This window comes from Saccopteryx bilineata, chromosome 4 (genome assembly GCF_036850765.1).
Source record: "Saccopteryx bilineata isolate mSacBil1 chromosome 4, mSacBil1_pri_phased_curated, whole genome shotgun sequence".
Taxonomy (NCBI): domain Eukaryota; kingdom Metazoa; phylum Chordata; class Mammalia; order Chiroptera; family Emballonuridae; genus Saccopteryx; species Saccopteryx bilineata.
The window spans coordinates 36487987-36507577 of NC_089493.1; the positions used below are offsets into that span (position 1 = coordinate 36487987).

Consider the following 19591-nt stretch of genomic DNA (forward strand, 5'->3'; position numbering starts at 1 on the left):
GAAAAAGCTGTCGGGGTACTTGATACCACCCCACCCCCCCCGCATTTCCACTGCAAAGAGAAGGCAGAACACCACCTGGCAGTATCAGTCAGATGGGAGCAGACGGAGGGGGACAGAAAGAGCAAGGATCTGGTGCGTCAGAACGAAGTCACTTAAAAAGGAACAGTTACCATCCGTGTGTGCCCCTTCTCTGTCGGAGCCTGGCCAATTGTGATCTTCCTTAGGAATCTATCATTGGTGTCCAACACTATGGTAAAAGGGAAAGATAAAGAAGTTTTAGTAACAGGAACATAAAGTTAACAGAAGCAGCCAAGTCTTACAGCAACAAGTCAATGTCTGTCTATTAATATTTGATTTCAAAACTGGTGGCAAAGCTAAAATATGGGTTTCAATTAAGAAATGTCCATATATCATAAATGTACAGGAATTATTTCTAAAGAAATGTGGATTGGCCTGGTTTTATCCTGTCTAGAGAATTCAAACAACTAGAAATCAGGAGTCTATTTTAAAGCACATTCGACCTTACAAGAACAGCAGGCTACAGTTTTCTAAAGGCAGAGGGTTGTGTTGTTGTTCTATGGGATGACTCACTGACCTCACACCATTCTGAGGAACACAAGAGCCATAAACACAAGGCCAGGCAAATGCCTTTTGAAGCTTGCTGGGTAAGAGTCCTGCTCTTTCCTCCAGCACACCAAGAAGAAAACCTTCCATTCCGATGACAATATCTAGCCAGCTGAATACCCTTGGAAATCATAGCAAAGATCAATTAGCTAATTAATCTTACTTCTACTCTACCTCCTAGGGCCAATTATTGTTAATACTTTGATGTATTTCCAATTCTGTTTTTTGTAAGAGGTGCCAAACAATAGCAAGATACAAAATGAACAATACACTAGTTACATTCTAAATGTGTCAAAGAGGAGAGGCATATTTTTTCTTTTTTGTATTTTTCCCAAGTTAGAAGGAGGGAAGCAGTCAGACTACTGCATGCACCTGACCGGGATCCACCGGCATGCCCACCAGGGGGAGATGCTCTGCCTATCTCGGGCATTGCTCCGTTGTGGCCAGAGCCATTCTAGTGCCTGAGGCAGAAGCCATGAAGCCATCCTCAGTGCCCAGGCCAACTCTGCTCAATGGAGCCTCGGCCGTGGGAGGGGAAGATAGAGACAGAGAGAAAGGAGAAGCAGATGGGTACTTCTCCTGTGTGCCCTGACTGAGAATCAAACCTGGGACTTCCACATGCCAGGCCAACCGGCCAGGGCCAAGGAGAGGCATTTTTAAGGCCAAATTATTTTCCATAAAGACTAATAAGTAACACCCCCAAAGCACGGTCTTCTACAGCACTCAGAGGGTGACACACACACACACACCCCACTTGATAAATGATGTAATGTGTTGTTGAAGTGTACCCTTATTTTTTAAAAAATACAGTGTGAAATTCCTTGTATCTAACTTCTCTAAAATAGCCAGTCAATAGGTATGATTAATTTTTCTCCCCTGGTCTGTTTTTGCTTTCTCAGAAAGCACAAATTAGATATTAAAGCAAAGGAAAAGTGAACAAGATACTAAATTTTCAAAATGGATCTTTAGCTTATTTCTCATAAAATATTATACCATCTGTCTAAAGCTATTGAAGCAAAAGAAGAGAAACTGTGTGATATTTATATATTATACGTGTCATCTTAAAAATGTCATTAGCTAGCAACAGTTACTGAGCAGATAAAAATCACAAATGCAGTCATAAATTGGCCATTAGCTGCATTCTACACAACTGGGTGAAAATCCCTTCTCAGCAGTGATACAGCGTAGATGGACACACTGTAGGCACAACATAAAAACGAAGCCTGGCTTGGTTGTACGGAGAAAAGCAACATATGGTCATGAGGCCAGACGACTCATTCACTAAACTGCCAAGTGTTTAAACTTTCAAGGCTACCTACTTTGATACAAGAGAGTTCAATAAATGAGGTAAAAATGAGTAGGCAAACTAGTGAGCTACAAGAAAAGTCAAGTCACTGATGCCAGACAAGAGTTCTGTGAATAAAGGGCAACATGATTCAAGAAGTGATTAAACTCAGTTTCTCTACTTTATGCCACTAAAACTTTTTGCATAAAATAAAACTAGCAAAATGTTAATTTTGGTTTATGTGTGAACCTCTTAGAAACCAACCTCACTCCAATCAACACTGAACAGACAGCAAACGGCCAAGCAACCCAACAAAAGGAGGTTTGGTCACAGCGAGTATGGAGAGAGACTGATGGAGGCGGCCAGGAAAACAAGTCAGTCACCACCTTGGTCATGTCCTAACCATGAAAATACCAACACACAAGCTTTCAGACCCCACATTTTAGCAGCTCTCACGGAGGGCGTGGGGCATGCAGTATAAATGAAGCAGTAGGGCTGGCTAGACTCTGGTACCTCTTTGCCAAGTTATGGTCTCCGGATCAATGTCCAGTCTCACAAATCTGCTTATCTCTTCATCTGTCAGTGTGGTAGGGTCGGTCTTTTCAATGCCTAGTCTCTGAAGAGGTAGTAAAATTAAAACATCAAAGAAGACAAAACAAACAAAAACAATTAATTAAAAAAAAATTTTTTTTCCTGAAGTTTGAAGCGGGAAGCAGTCAGACAGATTCCCGCATGCACCCAACCAGGATCCACCCAGCATGCCCACCAGGGGGCGATGCTCTGCCCATCTGAGGTGCTGCTCCATTGCAACTGGAGCCATTCTAGTGCCTGAGACAGAGGCCATGGAGCCATCCTCAGTGCCCGGGCCAACTTTGCTCCAATAGAGCCTTGGCTGCAGGAGGGGAAGAGAAAGAGAGGAAGGAGAGGAGGAAAGGTGGAGAAGCAGATGGGTGCTTCTCCTGTGTGCCCTGGCTGGAAATTGAGCCCAGGACATCCACACGCCAGGCTGATGCTCTACCACTGAGCCAACTGTCCAGGGCCCAAAAAATTTTTTAATTCTCTATTTCCAGATGGGATTCCCTCTAAGAAATACAAGCCATGTTAAACTCAGAAGGGAAAACTATAATCCCTTTTGCTAAACCTTTATTTCCTAATCACCCTGTACAAAAGTATTATTAGCATGTTTGTCCCTATCACTGAGCACCAGAGGCATGACCCTAAAGCCAGCCCTAAATAAGCATAGTGATCAAGAAGTGTTGTACCTACTTCACCAAACCCAAACATATTGAAAGGAAAAGCAAGAGATTCTTCAATCAGACAACTGAGAATCCCAACTCAAATGAAATATTAGTAAGGGCAAAAGTAAATATAAATCAATATAAGTAACTTAGACATACTTTTGTATGTGAAAGTATGTAGCACTACATACTTTTACAGCCTTCTTACTGTTTCAAAAGACACAAAAAAGGCCTGGGCCAGATAGGTCGGATGAGAACACTGTCCCAGAGCACAGAGGTTGCCACAGATCCTCAGTCAGGGCACATACAGGAACAGACTGATGTTCCTGTCTGTCTGTTCTCCCTCCCTTCCTCGCTCGCTTATATATTATAAAAAAAAAAAAAAAAAGGGTTTGACTCTTCCTCCTCACAGAATGTGGCAATTTTCTTTAGGTACAATGCTTACATGGGTCACATCCTAAAACAAAAACTGCTTATAAAATATATTCTCCTTTTCTTTTAACTCATGGTAGGTCTGAGTGGGCTCCAGCAAGCCCTACTCCTTCCATAGTTCTGTACTACGCGGACTTTGTTCTTAAAAATCCAGTATGTTTTCAGATTGGAGCACACTGGCTTGTCATAGGGCCTCCCCAGCCTAGTGTATGACATTGTTTACAGAAGCCACCAGGCTCAGAATCTGCTGTTGACAATCCATTCTTGACTGAGCAGCAGGGAGGCAGACTGCAGTGACACTAGGTGAAGGAAGGCTTCACGTATTCTTCTTACAGCACCAAAACATCAAGTTGTAAAAATTAAAGTGAGAATATGACTATTGTTGACAACACACACAGAGGAATGTAAAATTCCTTCCGTTTATTGTATGGATGTTCCAGTTTGTTTATCCATTCATCCCCTGAAGGGCCTTTGGGTTGCTTCTCAATTTTGGAGAGTATTAATAGAACTGCTAAAAACATTCATGTTTTTGTATGAACACAAGCTTGTATTTCTCTTGGATAAATACCTAGGAGTGAGATTTCCGGCTATATGGTTGGTATAGTATATTTTAATGACTATAGTTATTTTTAATAGAAATTCAAGTTAAATATAGAAGTAACCATTCTTGCTTAAGGTCCCAGGGATAGGAAGAGCAGAGATTCACATTGTAAAAGCTGGTATGCTGCTATGCTGGCCTCCTGACTCCTTCCCACACTGCAACGAAAGTGTCAGTCTTTGTAGCTGAATGCAGAAGTAACTCCTACCATCAACCTGTGTTATGTACATGGTCTTAAGACGATGGTTAGGGATGTAAGGAGATTTTTGCCTCTTATCAATTACTCAATTTCACACAATATCAAAAATGAAGAGGGAAAGCTTACCCATAACCTTCGAATCTGGATATCAGAGAACTTTCTCACGCCATTTACTGATGGTACCAAACGATTAAAGAGAGCCTTAAAGAAAAGGGGGAAAGGGGCTTTTAAATAAAAGGAATCCCGTTGTCTTGCTACCTGCATCATCAGCACCCAAGGGACCAACGTTAATTCAGGAGCCAGAACCCTGTCAAAAGTGCCCACGGGGCCTCGGTGCCATACCTTGTCTGTCTGGGTCAGCTCATGGAATATGCGGGCGTCAATGGCTGCGGCAACGAGGTTATTAGCTGCAGTGATGGCATGGATGTCACCAGTAAGGTGCAGGTTAAACTACAAAAGAACAGAAGCCACATCAGTCTTCTAACTTTCTGACATTCATTCTGCTGCAACCAAATCAATCCCTATGTTCCAGCTAATGGGCCACACAGCTAGTAGACAAACACCCAATACAGGAGGTCCTGAAAACATGAAATTACTGTCTTCAGTAGAAACTGTGGTTTTCCCTACTGGTAACCACAAACACTATACCATCGGGATCAACAGCAACACTGGATTACTGAGGACACTCGTATGTCCTTGAGACAGCAAGCGAGGAGTACAAAGGAGCAGCCCAACTCTATGTCTACACGTTGTTCCCATTTCTGCAGCTGTTACTCTGAGTTTGCTCTATGTTGGCTCCTTCCAATCTCATGCTTTATTTGATCACTTGTTTAAAATTATTAATTCCCAGAAAGCCAGACTTTGAAGTCACTGTCATGCCAAAAAAAAACTAAGCTATCTTACAACTTTGCAAATTAAGATGTTTTCCCACAGCCCTGGACAGTTTGCTCAGTGGATAGAACATTCGCCTGGCATATGGATGTCCTGGGTCTGATTCCCGGTCAGGGCACATATGAGAAACGACCATCTGTTTCTCTTCCTCTTCGTCTCCTCCTTCTCTCTTTCTTCCCCCACCTCAGCCAATGGCTTGATTGGTTTGAGCTTCAGCCCCAGGCACTGAGAATAGCTCGGTTGGTCCAAGCGCTGGCTTCAAGTGCTAAAAATAGCTTGACTGATTCAAGCATTGGACCAAGACAGGGGTTTCCGGGTGGATACCAGTCAGGGTGCATGTGGGAGTCTGTCTTATTATGTCCCCTCCTCTCACTTAAAAAAAAAATGTTTTCCCTTAAGTGTCACATCTACTGCCAAACAAGTCATTTGTCCACGAATGCCTTTACAATAAAGCTCACTACCTGGAAGGAAAACCTATAATAAAGGGTTTGATTCAACCAAATCCCAGAACACTTTACCTCTTCCATAGGAATGACCTGAGAGTAGCCACCACCTGCAGCGCCACCTAGAGGACAAGTCAAGGGGGAGGCTCAAGTTAAGCATGTTTCTCCATAAAAAGGAAATCAAATTGGTTTTGTAACTGCTATGCATATAATTTCTTTTCTTTTTATAACCATTTGGACAGATTTGATCAGTGTTTTTAGTTTTTTCTACCAAGCTGAAACACTTGATCTTTCTGGTTCTGAAGAGTCTCTCAATTGAAATCTGAGTCTGACAAAACCATGAACACTTACATAGCTACTCATCATCTTTAGAAACAGGTTCCCCGTGATTCCTAACGTCTGCTAAAAGCCTGCAGTTACATAAGGCAAACCTGTTCATTTTCCACTCTTATAAATGCTACTCTGGCATTTTAAAAAAAGGAATATTTAAAATACACACACCAAACACCAACACAGAGACTGCAATTCTTCCCAAATAGGAGACATATGTTAGAAAACATATTAACTGCCAGATTTTTCCTGGCATATTTGAATTATTAACCAAAGGCCAGTCAAAAAAATATCCAGGTTTTTGAGTTATCAGTGAGATAAATGCCAATTTGAGGTATGGATTTTTTGCCTGACCTGTGGTGGCTCAGTGAATAAAGCGTCGCCCTGGAATGCTGAGGTCGCCGGTTCGAAACCCTGGGCTTGCCTGGTCAAGGCACATACGGGAGTTGATGCTTCCTGCTCCTCCCCCCTTCTCTCTATACTCCTTCTCTCTCTAAAAATTAATAAAATAAAATCTATTTTTTGGTGAGGCAGAGACCATGCAATGAAAATGGGGCAATTTGTGATCTGAGAAAAAGAATACTGGGTTCAACAAGCGGAACAAGAAGGCTCAATCTGACATTGCAAGGGAGTTAAGACAAGCTCAAAAGCGGAACTAAGTCAGCACATTTATGAAACAGATCGAAACAACAGGCAGAAGAGCAAAGAGGGACCTTGAGTGAACACTGCAGTAATTAGAACAAGCAGAATATCATCAAGCAAATGAGAAAGCTGACCCTACGAACCTATTATAATTAATAAAAGTGATTTTAATGAAAAGAACCCATTTGCAGTACTGCAGCTATCAAAAACTGAAGGTGAAGTCGATTGCCATTGTGGTTTTAGGCAATCAGCTCAATCAATGTGTTGATGGAATTGTTTTAGAGCTTGAACTAGACATGAGGGCCCACTCTGGTACTTAAGCATAGTGCTTTTGACTTAGCTGCCCCTGAAGTCCCAGTTGCTGCTATTGTAAAATGGAGATGATACTACTATATTAGAAAATAATATACATAAATTGCTTTACACTAAACCTGGCATAAAGCACATACTCAACAAAGGTGGGCTTTTCTTATTCCCACAGAGTGAAACATCTATAGGGTTTGTCTATGTCTCTAGGAAGTCAGCATGGTGACTGGTTGCTATGATTACCTTTATTGTTACAGTGACAGGTGACTTAGTCATATAGAAGCACCTCTGCCTACATAGTACCCATCCCAGGAATCCCTGTGCTGCGTGTCAAACAGTGACAGCAGGAGCTGGGCTGAGCCGATGAAAGCCTTCACCAAAAGCACCGAGACAGGGGAGTGTGAGAAAGACCTTCCTAGTGTCTAAATAAGCTGAAGACCCCGTAAACATGCATGGGTCAAGAGGGCCCGGGCGAGAGGCAAGGATCCTCTAGTCCCGCCGATACCTTTTATTCCGAAGGTAGGGCCCTGAGAAGGCTGCCGCACACACGCAAAGACGTTCTGATGAAGGTGGGCACCGAGGGCTTGCACCAGCCCGATGGTGGTCGTGCTCTTCCCCTCTCCCAGGGGCGTGGGAGTGATTCTTCACGATGAAAGCAAAAGAGAAAAATTACACTTAGGGGAATTAAACTGATGTCATCACTAAATCAGACTCAACAGATCCTAAAGAATGAGTCTTAATCTGTGTGAGTACCCTGCGCTGACTGACTGTGCCACTGGAGCTCTGAGTCTTAATCCGAGAGATAAGAAAGATGAAAGACTTGAAAGGGAGCTCAGGAGTTAGTTGTAACTTCCCCCAATTTTAAGTTAAAGAACACTGCTGTGCTTTAGCTCTTCTTGCTGTAAGGAACAAATATACTCTCCCTTGTAGAAGACACTGCCATGATTTCAATTTCTAAATTTAGTCTCCAAAACTTTTATCTGTAGCTCAGCCAAGCAATACAAATGAATGTTTCGATAAAGCTAATGAATTAATGAATCTGGAGTTAAAAAAAAATTCAATATAAAGACCAGGTTTTAAGACCCAACTCTTCCACTTACTTCCACTTACTCAATGAGTAACTTGACAAATTTTCTCATCTCTGAAGGTTTTAATCTACTCTGACCTCAAAGGGTGGCTGGCTGTAAGGACCAACTGAAATAAAATTTCCTGTGAAAATGCTAAAACCAAAGTAAAGGAACCTCCACATATATATGCTAAGTGCAAATGCAACCCCTAGTAATAATGATCGGGACAGATAATAAGATTTGATTGGCAAATGAATAAAAAAGTCACACCCAGTCACGACCACGTATTTTCCGTCCCGCTGCTGCTTCAGGCGCTCCAGCACTGACAGCAGAACTTTGGCCTTTGTGACTCCATACAATTCCACCTCTTCAGACAAGAGACCGATTTCCCGGGCCAGGTTACCAATGGGCTTTGGCTTGCAGGACCGTGATATGTCAATGTCACTTAAAAGAAATACAGAAAAGTTCAATCGATCTTTATTCATGTAATTAATTAATACTATCCCACCCACTGATGGTACTTTTGAGGAGGGGGGGGTATACCTGTAGCCATGGCTACAAACTGACATCCCACAAAGTTCTGAACCTGTAAAATTTTATTTTTACCTTGGAACAGGTGTCTTGAGGTCAAGCTTGTTATACTGAATCGACCACTTTCCTGGCTTAAATTTCTCCAGGAAACGCTTTGCACTCTCTACTGTGCTCTAAACAAAATGACACAAAGGGAACTTAGAGAGGGAGTTATTTTAACCTCCACCTCAATTCTTTTTTTTTTTTTTTTTTTTTTTTTTTTTTTTTTTTTGCATTTTTCTGAAGCTGGAAACAGGGAGAGACAGTCAGACAGACTCCCGCATGCGCCCGACCGGGATCCACCCGGCACGCCCACCAGGGGGCGACGCTCTGCCCACCAGGGGGCGATGCTCTGCCCATCCTGGGCGTCGCCATGTTGCGACCCTCCTGGGTGTCGCCATGTTGCGACCAGAGCCACTCTAGCGCCTGGGGCAGAGGCCACAGAGCCATCCCCAGCGCCCGGGCCATCTTTGCTCCAATGGAGCCTTGGCTGCGGGAGGGGAAGAGAGAGACAGAGAGGAAGGCGCGGCGGAGGGGTGGAGAAGCAAATGGGCGCTTCTCCACCTCAATTCTTAATCCCAGGTCACTCAAGTTCAATCACGGTATGAACAGCTTTATGACCCACCTATCGACATGCCTCAATTCTAGGCAAGAGTCTATATGCACCTAAAATTCCTTGGGCTGCTTGCCCCTCCCCATTTCAGCCGGTGCGGGTTACAAAGGGCAAGCGAGCCAAAGCAAAGTCAGCAGTGTCCGTGTGTTGCACTTCCCCTGCAATGATATTCCAGTCAATTCGAACTGTGCCTTCCCTACTGTCCCAGTAAGACTGATTCTATGTCTCTGTTCTTCCATTCCCTTTATTTCTTAAACAGATTCACACCCTTACTTAGTTTCTGAGCAGGTTTTGTGACATTTCTACTTGGAGAGAAAAGCAGTAAGTTGAAGTCTATCAGTTTCCTAGAACTATTATAGGAACTTTGATTCAAACGCACCTGCATTAGCATTGCCACCGTCATGGGCCCCACACCACCAGGAACGGGAGTGATGAAGCCCGCCCTCTCTTTGGCCTCACTGTAGGCCACATCGCCCACAAGTTTTTTTCCATTCGGTTTTGTATTGTCTGGTCCAGGAGGGGAAAAAAAAATCAAAGCAAAGTCTCAGAATTGTAATCCTGGGGTTTATATCTAAATTAAGTGATCAACTATGACTGTTCAAAAACTAAAGTTACGGTGTGCAGTCCCCACGGGCCCAAGTGCCTAATTTATGTAAAAGCTAAGGATGACAGGTATTCGTTATTCCCTAGAGAGAAACCTGTTTTACCTGCAGAAGTTCATAAGGTGCTTAAGTGATTTTCAGTCCCAGAAGAATCCTTCCATAGTCTGTCAGGTGGCAAACAAGATACTGTTTTTTACTCTTACAGCCAACTACCCGATTTATAACGAGCTCCCTTTAGAATGTTAATTTGCCAAGGCCTACAAAGAAATTTTCTGGGTGCACAAAGCTCCAACTATGTCACAGCTGCCAGACACCATTTCCACAGCAACTGTCAGCATTTTGTAAGCTCCATGCACAAGCTGGAGGAATAATTCAACATCCAATTCCAAGGACCAGAAGCTAGTTCAATGTATGCAAAAGGCAAAGAATATAATTACATTTCCCTTAAAAGGATACAAGAATAACTACAATTCTTACCAGCAAAGAATAGCTATTCAAGGAAACAAAACCCAGTGATGCATCATTGCTCTCCCACAAAAAAACATCTCCACTTGGCTTCCGTGCACTTCCTCCAGCAGGGGCTGGCGGGACAGGGCTAGACTTTGCAGCTCTAAGCCTTCCGAGGCAGGATCTGGTGGGATCTTAGCCATTTCGCTACCTCTTTTTGATTGGATCATCACAACTGAAGAGATGATGCTTCAGAGTACAGTGGGTCCTCACACAACCTCACTGCATTCAACATCACTTTGTTATAGCCCACGAGAAAAGAAAAATGGACTCTCCCCATGTCTGCATGGGTTTTCTCTGGTTTCCTCCCACATCCCGAAGATGTGCACATTAGGTGAACTGGTGTGTCTACATCGTCCCACTCTGAGTGAGCGTGGGTGTGTGGGACATGCCCTGCATTGGAAGGGGTCCTGGCCAGGCCGGTTCCCTCCTTGTGCCCTGAGCTGTAGGACCAGGTTCCAGCCACCTGTGACCCTGAACTGGAAGAAGCAGGTTGGAGAATAATGATCTTACTTGTTTGCATTCATCTCTCTTAAATGTATGTATAGCTCACATTTATTTTGATGTTTAATATTAGAAGCGTTTCAGTCTTTATTTAGAAGTTTGGTGTTTTTATGACCTTAAGAATTAAGCCACAGGAACTTAACTCTTGTGTATATCAATTAGCCTGTGGTAAAATTGGCTTCGTTATACACTGTTTCACTTAAAACCACAGTCTCCAAGAACCTATAGAACACTGAGGGCTTACTGTATAGCCAAAAGGCCAGGACTAAAAGGCCTGGGCTGTGGAATCAGCTCTTCCAGTAACTGCTAGTCCTCAGCCCCTGCGGCCTCCTTACTGATGAGAAGTCAAAACATGCAAAGGATTAATACTACTTCCTTCCCAAGCTTGCTGAGAATCAAGTGAGAAAATGTGCACATTCTTAAAACTGAAAAAGCATTCCCCAAACATAAAAAGCTCGTACTCTAAGACAGTGGTCCCCAACCCCCGGGCCGCAGACCGGTACTGGTCCGTGGGCCATTTGGTACCGGTCCGCAGAGAAAGAATAAATAACTTACATTATTTCCGTTTTATTTATATTTAAGTCTGAACGATGTTTTATTTTTAAAAAATGACCAGATTCCCTCTGTTACATACGTGTAAGACTCACTCTTGACGCTTGTCTCGGTCACGTGATACATTTATCCGTCCCACCCTAAAGGCCAGTCCGTGAAAATATTTTCTGACATTAAACCGTTCCGTGGCCCAAAAAAGGTTAGGGACCACTGCTCTAAGGAACTGATAAACAAAAACGCCTTCGAGAGTTTCAGGTTTCTAGATTATAAAGCAGCAGCTCTGGCAGAACATTTCCTCTCATAACCACTAACATCCTTTCAAAATGTCAAGGGAATACTGGTAAGGGTCTGCCCTTTGTACAGGTTTCAACAGTCTAATGCTGAAGTTAGTTTCAAATACCTCTTTCTACTTATTGTTAGTCTCTTTTCCCACGTTTCTCAATATATAGGAGACGTATCAATTCACTGCAGAGCTAAATACTGCAACAGACGAGCTCAGTTTTGCCACTTAACTAAGCACTGTCAGTGTTGGCCTGAGTGTCCTCTGATGTATGTACAGCATTTCGTGGAAAGCAGGACGTGGTCGGTGGAAAAAGGGACCACTTCCCCATCTAAGCGTACGGCTTTGGTAACTGACAAGCACCTTGGCTAAGTACCCCAGGCCTAGAACTTCTCTTTCACTGGGAATTGCAGGTGCAAAATGCAAATGAAGATCCAGCTCAGGCTCAACAGAAGCCCCCAGCCACCCGGGTAAGTTGAGATGGAACTGGGGGATCTGTGCTCTCTTTTTATAATCCCTCCAAATCAAACTTACTACTGGGATAGCCCTTGTCAAACTATCTTTAGTAAGCCAGGCAGGAAGAGCACTTTGATGTGTATCTGGCCAATTCTTTCTACTCTGCTCTTGAAACTTACAACATATATATATATATTTGTGGTGGGTGGGGAATAAAAAATGACACAACTTAGTTCATGTGACTTATAATGTTATCCCTGATTGGACCATGCAAATGATTTAAATCATCAAAATATGAACCAAGCAGCAGCCCGGCTGCGGAACATGGTGCTTCCAAAATGAAGACCACAGTCTTGGGTCCTCTAACCCAGCCATGGTCTCAACTCAGTGGTTCCGCCATGCTGGGGGAACAACAGAACCTGGCCTTACTGCTGTTTATTCACCTATCTGCCCAGAGTAAGGAGAACTAAAGCTGACCAGGAAGGAAGATAGTGCATTGGTCTTATTCATATTTTACCATCTACATGAAAAATAAATGTCAACAGGATAGTGAGTGTCATGTTTAAGTCAACAAACACTTCATACCTATCTGCAAGACTTACGATCCCCACCAGGCGTTTATCCATTTCCCTCAAAGCTAGTCCAAAAATATGTCCAAAGCAGAAATATGATACAGAAGACGCAAGGTTTCAAACAGGATGAGCCTGAATGTCATGTCGCAAGTCCTCAAAGTGAGGAGTTGTAGGTGAGCACTTTTCTTCATCACCCATTAGATAATTACACTATAAGAAAATAAGTGCTCAATTATGAGCTACTGTCTTAAAAGCATGGTAGGGAGAGTGGGAGGCAGGTTAAAAACAATGGAGGCTTGACAGTGACTAATATTCTTGGCAGCTTAGTGTCTATATTTCAAACTTGAGGTGGGAAGGGAGAAAAAAAGATTATTCTTGCTGTGATTCCCTTCAACAACTCAGCAGATACGACTGCAAGCAGTCAGAAGGCACGATGCTGGACATGGCACCGCAGAGACCACCATCCCGAGAAGCTGACTAGAATGGAGGGGAGCACAGGACACCACGTATGAGACATACGTGATAAAAGAAACACCAGGTTCTATGTGAAAGGGACAGAAGAGGGGAGGGAGGGAGGGAGGGAGAGAGGGAGGGAGGGAGAGAGGGAGGGAAGGAGAGAGGGAGGGAGGGAGGGAGGGAGGGAGGGAGGGAGGGAGGGAGGGAGGGAGAGGGTTTTCAAAAGGAGAGATCATCCCTTGTTGAGGGGAAATCAGACAAGGTCTGGAGGAAGAGGGGGCATTTCAGACAGAGAGGGGGTGGGGAGGAAGTGGTTGAAAGTGAAGATCACGGTTGAGCTTACGCAATTTGCGTAGCCCGAGGCCTGGGTGGGGGGTGCCTGATGTACAGAGGCAGTCCATCGATGAAAGACCACTCCTTCTAGAATCTGTGAGGTATGCATACACTCGCTGTAGTGTATTGTCCTTTCACATTTTATGTTTGAAAATGTCATGAAGAACAGCCTGCCACTAATGACGCAGGCGTGGACGCTGCCAAGGACAAAAGGGGCCCGTGCAGGAGGACATGTGGCCCGTCGACCACAATTTAAGACAGGTATTCAAAAAGTGCATACCCGAGGCCACAGAGGTGGGAACTAGCACATGGGAGGTGAATATGACAAAGCACATGGATGGATCTCAGACCAGTAAGAAACTCACAGTAGTCCATCCAGCTGAGAGGGCTACATTCAATGGTGACAGAGGACAGAGGAAAAACCTTAATATTTAAAAAATAAATCCAGGAGAGGGAATAACTGCATGAGAAACTAAAGGTTCCAGACCCGTGGGAAGGAAGAATGGTGATATCATAAACAAAATGGGGAGCGATGCACGACTTAGGGAGGAGGATGCCGAGGATCGCTGTGGAACAGGTCAAATGTCTTCTCTGTGAAGCCCTCTAGGACTCGTGGCAGAATGAGCATCTCTTCTGAAGTCTCATGGCACTTTGCAAAGATGACACTATATTTTAAATTAGCCCATCCTTTGTTAAAATAAACGGTACTCTGTATGTACATAAAGATACAGTGAGACGTCCCTCTTGCCCCCTCTCCTGCGCTCTCCCCAAAGTCCTTTCGGGAGCTGCTCTGCACAGTGGCTAAAACCACAGGTTCTGCCGTCCAGCTGGCCCGCCCGCCAGCAGCCTCTATGCCATATACCAACTGCAAGCACCCCAGGCAGGCCAATCACACCGATCCTTACCACCTCACGCCTAAAACAGGACAAGGGGTTCTCACGTAGGCTTCGGCCGGTGACCCAGACATCTTCCTCTGCCCAGCCCTCCACCAGAAACCACCTTCCTCCTCTGGCAACACTCACCTGGGACATAATTGACCCCGCAGTCGATGACTATTGCCCCAGGTTTGATCCACTCCCCTTTCACCATCTCAGGCTGACCAGTTGCAACCACCACGATGTCACCTTTATTTACCTAAGGGAAGAAGGTTCTGCCTTCAGAAATTAAACAGTGAAACATAAAAATTCTAGAGGTGGAAAGGACATCCCTTTCATCCCTGTATGAAATGTTCACTATTGTCAGCTATTTTCCCAGGCCACACACTGACAGCTCTTTAGATGCCAGGCTGATGCCTATACATGCCAAACTCCCCCTTCACAAACTCTCTGACCCAATGGGGAACTTGATTAAGAACTTGTAGGATGAGGAGCACTGTTTGGGGACGATTACAAGACAGGGCGCTAGGCCTCTCTCCAGCTCTCTCTCCATGTTTAAGAGACCGCACTGTCAATAGGGATGTGCACATATGGTAATTACTGGGCTCAGGAATCCGAGGTCACAGACCCTCTGTCCACATGACCCTCTGGATCACCTTTACCTCTGAGGCCACCACTGTTATCAGTTGGGGATCTGGCTGCCAGGGGTCACTCCCAGATCTTATTCTGCTAATTCCTATTTACCACATGGGGGACTGGTGCAGAAAGAACCTAGTCAGAAAAAAACCTGAATAATTTTGGGCAAGTTCTTTATGTGAATCTGTTCCTTCATATTGTAAAATGAGACGAGATTCATAGAATTGTTAGAGGGGTTAACTGAGATGATGAGGTCAAGTACACGGTGGTTTCTGGCACTCCAATGTTAGCTATTCTCATCAAGTGAGATCACACGACCACACGCATGCATACATGCACACACAGGTCACACGCTCCGCTCCAGACCCCTACCTCCTTGTCTAGATTGACAGTCTTGGAGTGGCAGGTGGTCACTGTGGCATGGTTCCACAGAAGCAGCTGGTACATGGGGGCACCGACGATCTTGCTGCGCCCGACCACCACGGCGTGCTTCCCGGCAATCGGCACCCCTGGAAGGAGAGCCACAGTGCAGCAGAGAGCAGGGGAGCCGCCCTCCTCTGCACACCACCTCGCGCGAGAACTCAGAACAAGTGCAAGAGAACAGATTCCTAGCACCAGAAAGAAATCCTCCTAAAAACGCCCTTCCTTAGGAAACAAGATTCTCCAGGGTTTCAGATACAAATCAGTCCCTGAACACGTGTCCTCACTGTGGGTTTCATTCAATTACAGGAGAGCTGGAAGAAAACCTACATTCAAAGAAAAAAGGAAACCTTGACATCGAGCGAATAGCCGCATGGAAGACAGCAGATTAAATTACATGGCAAAAAGAGTTTTGGGGGCAGGGAATAGGGTGGAGGGGGGTGAGGGGCACTCGATTAGCACTGGTGATTCTTTCCAACTTGGGTGAGCGTATTCACGCAGTTCCTCACCTAAATTTCTCTTTTGGCTCAAGGCCTGAGCCCCAGGGCTGTTTGCTGGGAAGTGACGAAAGGGAAATTCAGCTGCAGCAGGAAGCCCTCTATTTGCCTGTGCTGCATTCCCTCCAGGCCACTCCACCAGCCTCCTCTGCACTGACATACTCTACTGAATGGAGGTGGCTTGGGCGAGCACCCAACAGTGGACAGGGGACTATGTTTCATTCCCTGGCCAATGAGATCCAATCCTGTGTCTTTTAGGCACAAGGATGGAACAAGGTTAGAGCTGCTTGGGGCCACAGAGTGGAGTCTGAGAATGAGCTCGGAAAAAGGCAGAAACAAAGTCTTGAGGACTCCACCTAGCTGTGGCTAAAGGGGATTCTTGCTTACGACATCTGTGCTTAAATTGTGCTTCCTGCAAAACATTAATTTTATCCAACAAAAGATACCTTCTATAGACTGCTAACATCATAAACATCTAGAAGTAAAGCCCTCAAAGTCCGAAGTGTTTAAAAGTTACTTACTATACTTTTTAGGATTCAGCAGAGGACTTGAAGCAGCATTAGGTCAAATGGCAGCTTCACTATCAGCAAGAGGAAGTGGGAGGCCTGCAGCTGCTGTGGCTTATGGGATTTGTCTGTATCAAGTTGTGACAAACCATTTGCTAAATATGCTGTAGAACATAAATTTAGTTGTGGGACTGAACAGTAAGAGCTGTCCCAAGGTCTAAAGCTTGACCTTTTCTCACTAACCACAGAACATGACAGTGGCCAACACTTTCCACTTGAGACGTCTGATCCACTTCCTCTAAACAGGACACACTTCCTTGTAAAAAATAAGTTCTGCTAAAAGTATTTGTAATGAAATTAAAATACCAAGATGCTGACTAGGTTATAGGACCAATTGTTAAGAGATCATTTCCAGCCATGTGTCTAGTCCTAGAACTACTGTGGAAACTTCGTGCCCATTGGGGGGCTCGGGGAGGGGACTTTTCACTTTGTACCTTTACGTACTATCTTAATTCTTACAACCATAGAGGTTATTATTTCACACACACACAAATTTGCTTTGAACTCAAATAACTCTGAGTTCAAATTTTGGCTCTACCGCCTCTTGGACAAATTATTCAATCTTTCTGAGCCCGTTTTCTCAGCTTTTGAACAATTAGAGTACCTATTTCATAGGCTTGTTGGGAAGATTAAGTGAGAATTTAGGTAAAGGCCCCAGCCGACAGGTCCTGTGCCAATCAAGTCCGTTTACTTAGGGCCCACATGACCCTCTCGGAACCTCCACATGTCAAGGCCAGGCTTGAAGAAACGGTGCTTTGCTTTTGGTTTTGGTTTTTACCTGTCCCTTTAATGAGCTCCAAGCATCCTTTGGGCGTACAAGGGATGAAACAGTCATTCAGGTCACCTCTTGTCAGTTTTCCAGCACTGATGCTAGTCAATCTAAAACAGTGGATGCAATGAAGGGGGAGATAAAGCTAAATTAGGTGTTTTACTCTTTAGAAACAAATATGGTGTGTTCCTAAAATAGGAATATATTATAATGGGATCACGCAATGTGATGTAGAAAGTTCAGCCACACTCACCCATCCACATCCTTTTCAGGTGCAATAGCGTTTAGCACTGTTTCAGTGTTAATGGGATTCTCGGAATCTAAAGGCAGCTGTACTAAGAACCCATGTACGGTACAGTCTTCATTCAGTGATGTAATGTACTTTAACACCTAGAAACAATACCACATACAATTTGGTATATGCCACATAGAAATCAAAAGGATAGAACATTCTCCGATTCAAAAGAAAGGTTGTTCCAATCCCCCGCCCCCAAGAGTTTAACTGCAGGCCCTTCAGAATGTGCCTCCCCTTGAATTCTGAGAATAACTCTACTTTAACACAGAAGGTAATCTTCAGGAGTCCGGTAAGAAATCCTTCAAAAACCTAAGAACTTCAATTTAATACCCGTTGTTACCATAATCCAAATCCAAACGTATAATACAATAGTGGCTATTGACTGAACACTGAAATGTGGCTAGTACAACTGAGTGACTGAATTTTAAATTTTATTTTATTTTAATTAAATGGCCATAAGGAGCTAGTGGCTACCATAGTGGACAGTGCAGATGCAGAACATTTCCACGACCTCACAAAGTTCTTTTTCCTCCTGCCCCTTCAGTTACCCCCTATATCTATAAGCAACCACAGTTTGGACTTTAATCACGGATGATTTATTCTGCCTACTCTTGAGCATCATGTAAGTGGAATACACAGTTGGTTCTTAGGATGCATATAACTATAGGCCAAGGACCAATCTTCCACAAACATTGCAGGTGATTTGGAAACAAATGATGCTACAATCACACCATGAGTACCAAACACCCATGCTGCAGCACAGCACCACCTACTCTGTAGGTATTTTCAAAGATTTTTACTTTTTTTTGTTTTTATGTGCCTTGACCGCAGGCCTTCAGCAGAACAAGTAACCACTTGCTTGAGCCAGCGACATTGGGCTCAAGCTGGTGAGCTTTTGCTCAAACCAGAGGAGCCCTCACTCAAGCTGGCGACCTCGGGGTCTCGAACCTGGGTATTCCACATCTCAGTCCAACGCTCTATCCACTGCGCCACTGCCTGGTCAGGCATTTTTCAAAGATTTTTAGAGGTAGTCTGTGAAGAAAGACTTACCTGAAGGTCTTTTGTATGCTGAATGCATCAACCCCTAGTTTCACTGAACGGAAAACCAGAGAGGAAAGCCTTCGGCTATCCTCTTGACACTCAGTTCCTAAAAGCTCACCTCAGATTCTGTGGCCGTTCTAGGTAACTTAATGTGAGTGATTTTGATCCCAATCTGCAAAAAATGAACATTTAAAAAAGGTATTTGACAAGAGTACTTGGGACATGGGCCCACCTCCTTTCTAGCTATGGCTAAAACAAACCATGCGGTGTTAGTAACGATTTCACCCTACATTCTGAAGAATTAGTCTTTCATTCAGACCCATCCATCATTGACTTGGTAACTGTCATCACTGCAATTATGCGATTTCACGTCCCCTATTCCTGCTCTTTGGGAACTAGGCAGACCATTGATTAGGAAACGTTCAAGGGTAAACTAGAGGCCTCAGCTCTCAGCCACCCACTTCTGACTTGTAAAACAGATAAACTAAACTCTGCCGTGGGTGACAAAACGTTTTTAGGGGGAGGGGCAACATGGGGCCAGGGGTAACCAGCAGGACCTGGGTGGGGTGGGGGTGACAACCCGCTCTGGGCTTTACCTCCTCAGCAGCCTTCAGCTTCACATCTACATAAAGATTGGAGTCATTTCTGCTGCCAACCTAGAGTAATAAATACATGCAAGTCAGACAATTAGCGAAAGGCAAGGTATATAGAAAAGCCTCTAGAATTTTAGTTTTGATAACAGGAATGTTTAACCATGAGACTCTTGTTGGGAGAGCTGTAACAGAACAAGAGGAACGCTGGGGCAAGGTGGAGATGTGGACACAGGTGTATGAGGGATCCCTCTCCAAACAAGGCCCACCCACTTCCCACTGAAAAAGCCGAAAGATAAGAAAAAGCAAGGGATGCCTGTGTCTGCCTTGGAAACGAGGCAAGGCTCCTGCAGACCTGCCTGAAGCATGCAGAATCTCTGCTGCAGACCTGCCTGAAGCATG

At 44.3% G+C, this 19591-nt stretch overlaps 1 protein-coding gene across 1 annotated transcript in view; it reads right to left on the minus strand.

Annotated features, from left to right (window-relative positions):
* Window positions 1–19591, minus strand: part of MTHFD1 (methylenetetrahydrofolate dehydrogenase, cyclohydrolase and formyltetrahydrofolate synthetase 1) — a 68656-nt gene that overhangs the window by 21014 nt on the left and 28051 nt on the right. The window contains exons 3-17 of the mRNA XM_066272847.1: window positions 19196–19255; window positions 18718–18771; window positions 17517–17653; window positions 17273–17373; window positions 15384–15520; window positions 14523–14634; window positions 9618–9745; window positions 8662–8759; window positions 8326–8499; window positions 7494–7630; window positions 5786–5832; window positions 4719–4826; window positions 4503–4577; window positions 2423–2525; window positions 171–247 (exon numbers count right to left, since the gene is read on the minus strand). Coding sequence (XP_066128944.1) covers window positions 171–247; window positions 2423–2525; window positions 4503–4577; window positions 4719–4826; window positions 5786–5832; window positions 7494–7630; window positions 8326–8499; window positions 8662–8759; window positions 9618–9745; window positions 14523–14634; window positions 15384–15520; window positions 17273–17373; window positions 17517–17653; window positions 18718–18771; window positions 19196–19255 — 1548 coding nt within the window. The remainder of the gene's footprint in view (window positions 1–170; window positions 248–2422; window positions 2526–4502; window positions 4578–4718; window positions 4827–5785; window positions 5833–7493; window positions 7631–8325; window positions 8500–8661; window positions 8760–9617; window positions 9746–14522; window positions 14635–15383; window positions 15521–17272; window positions 17374–17516; window positions 17654–18717; window positions 18772–19195; window positions 19256–19591) is intronic.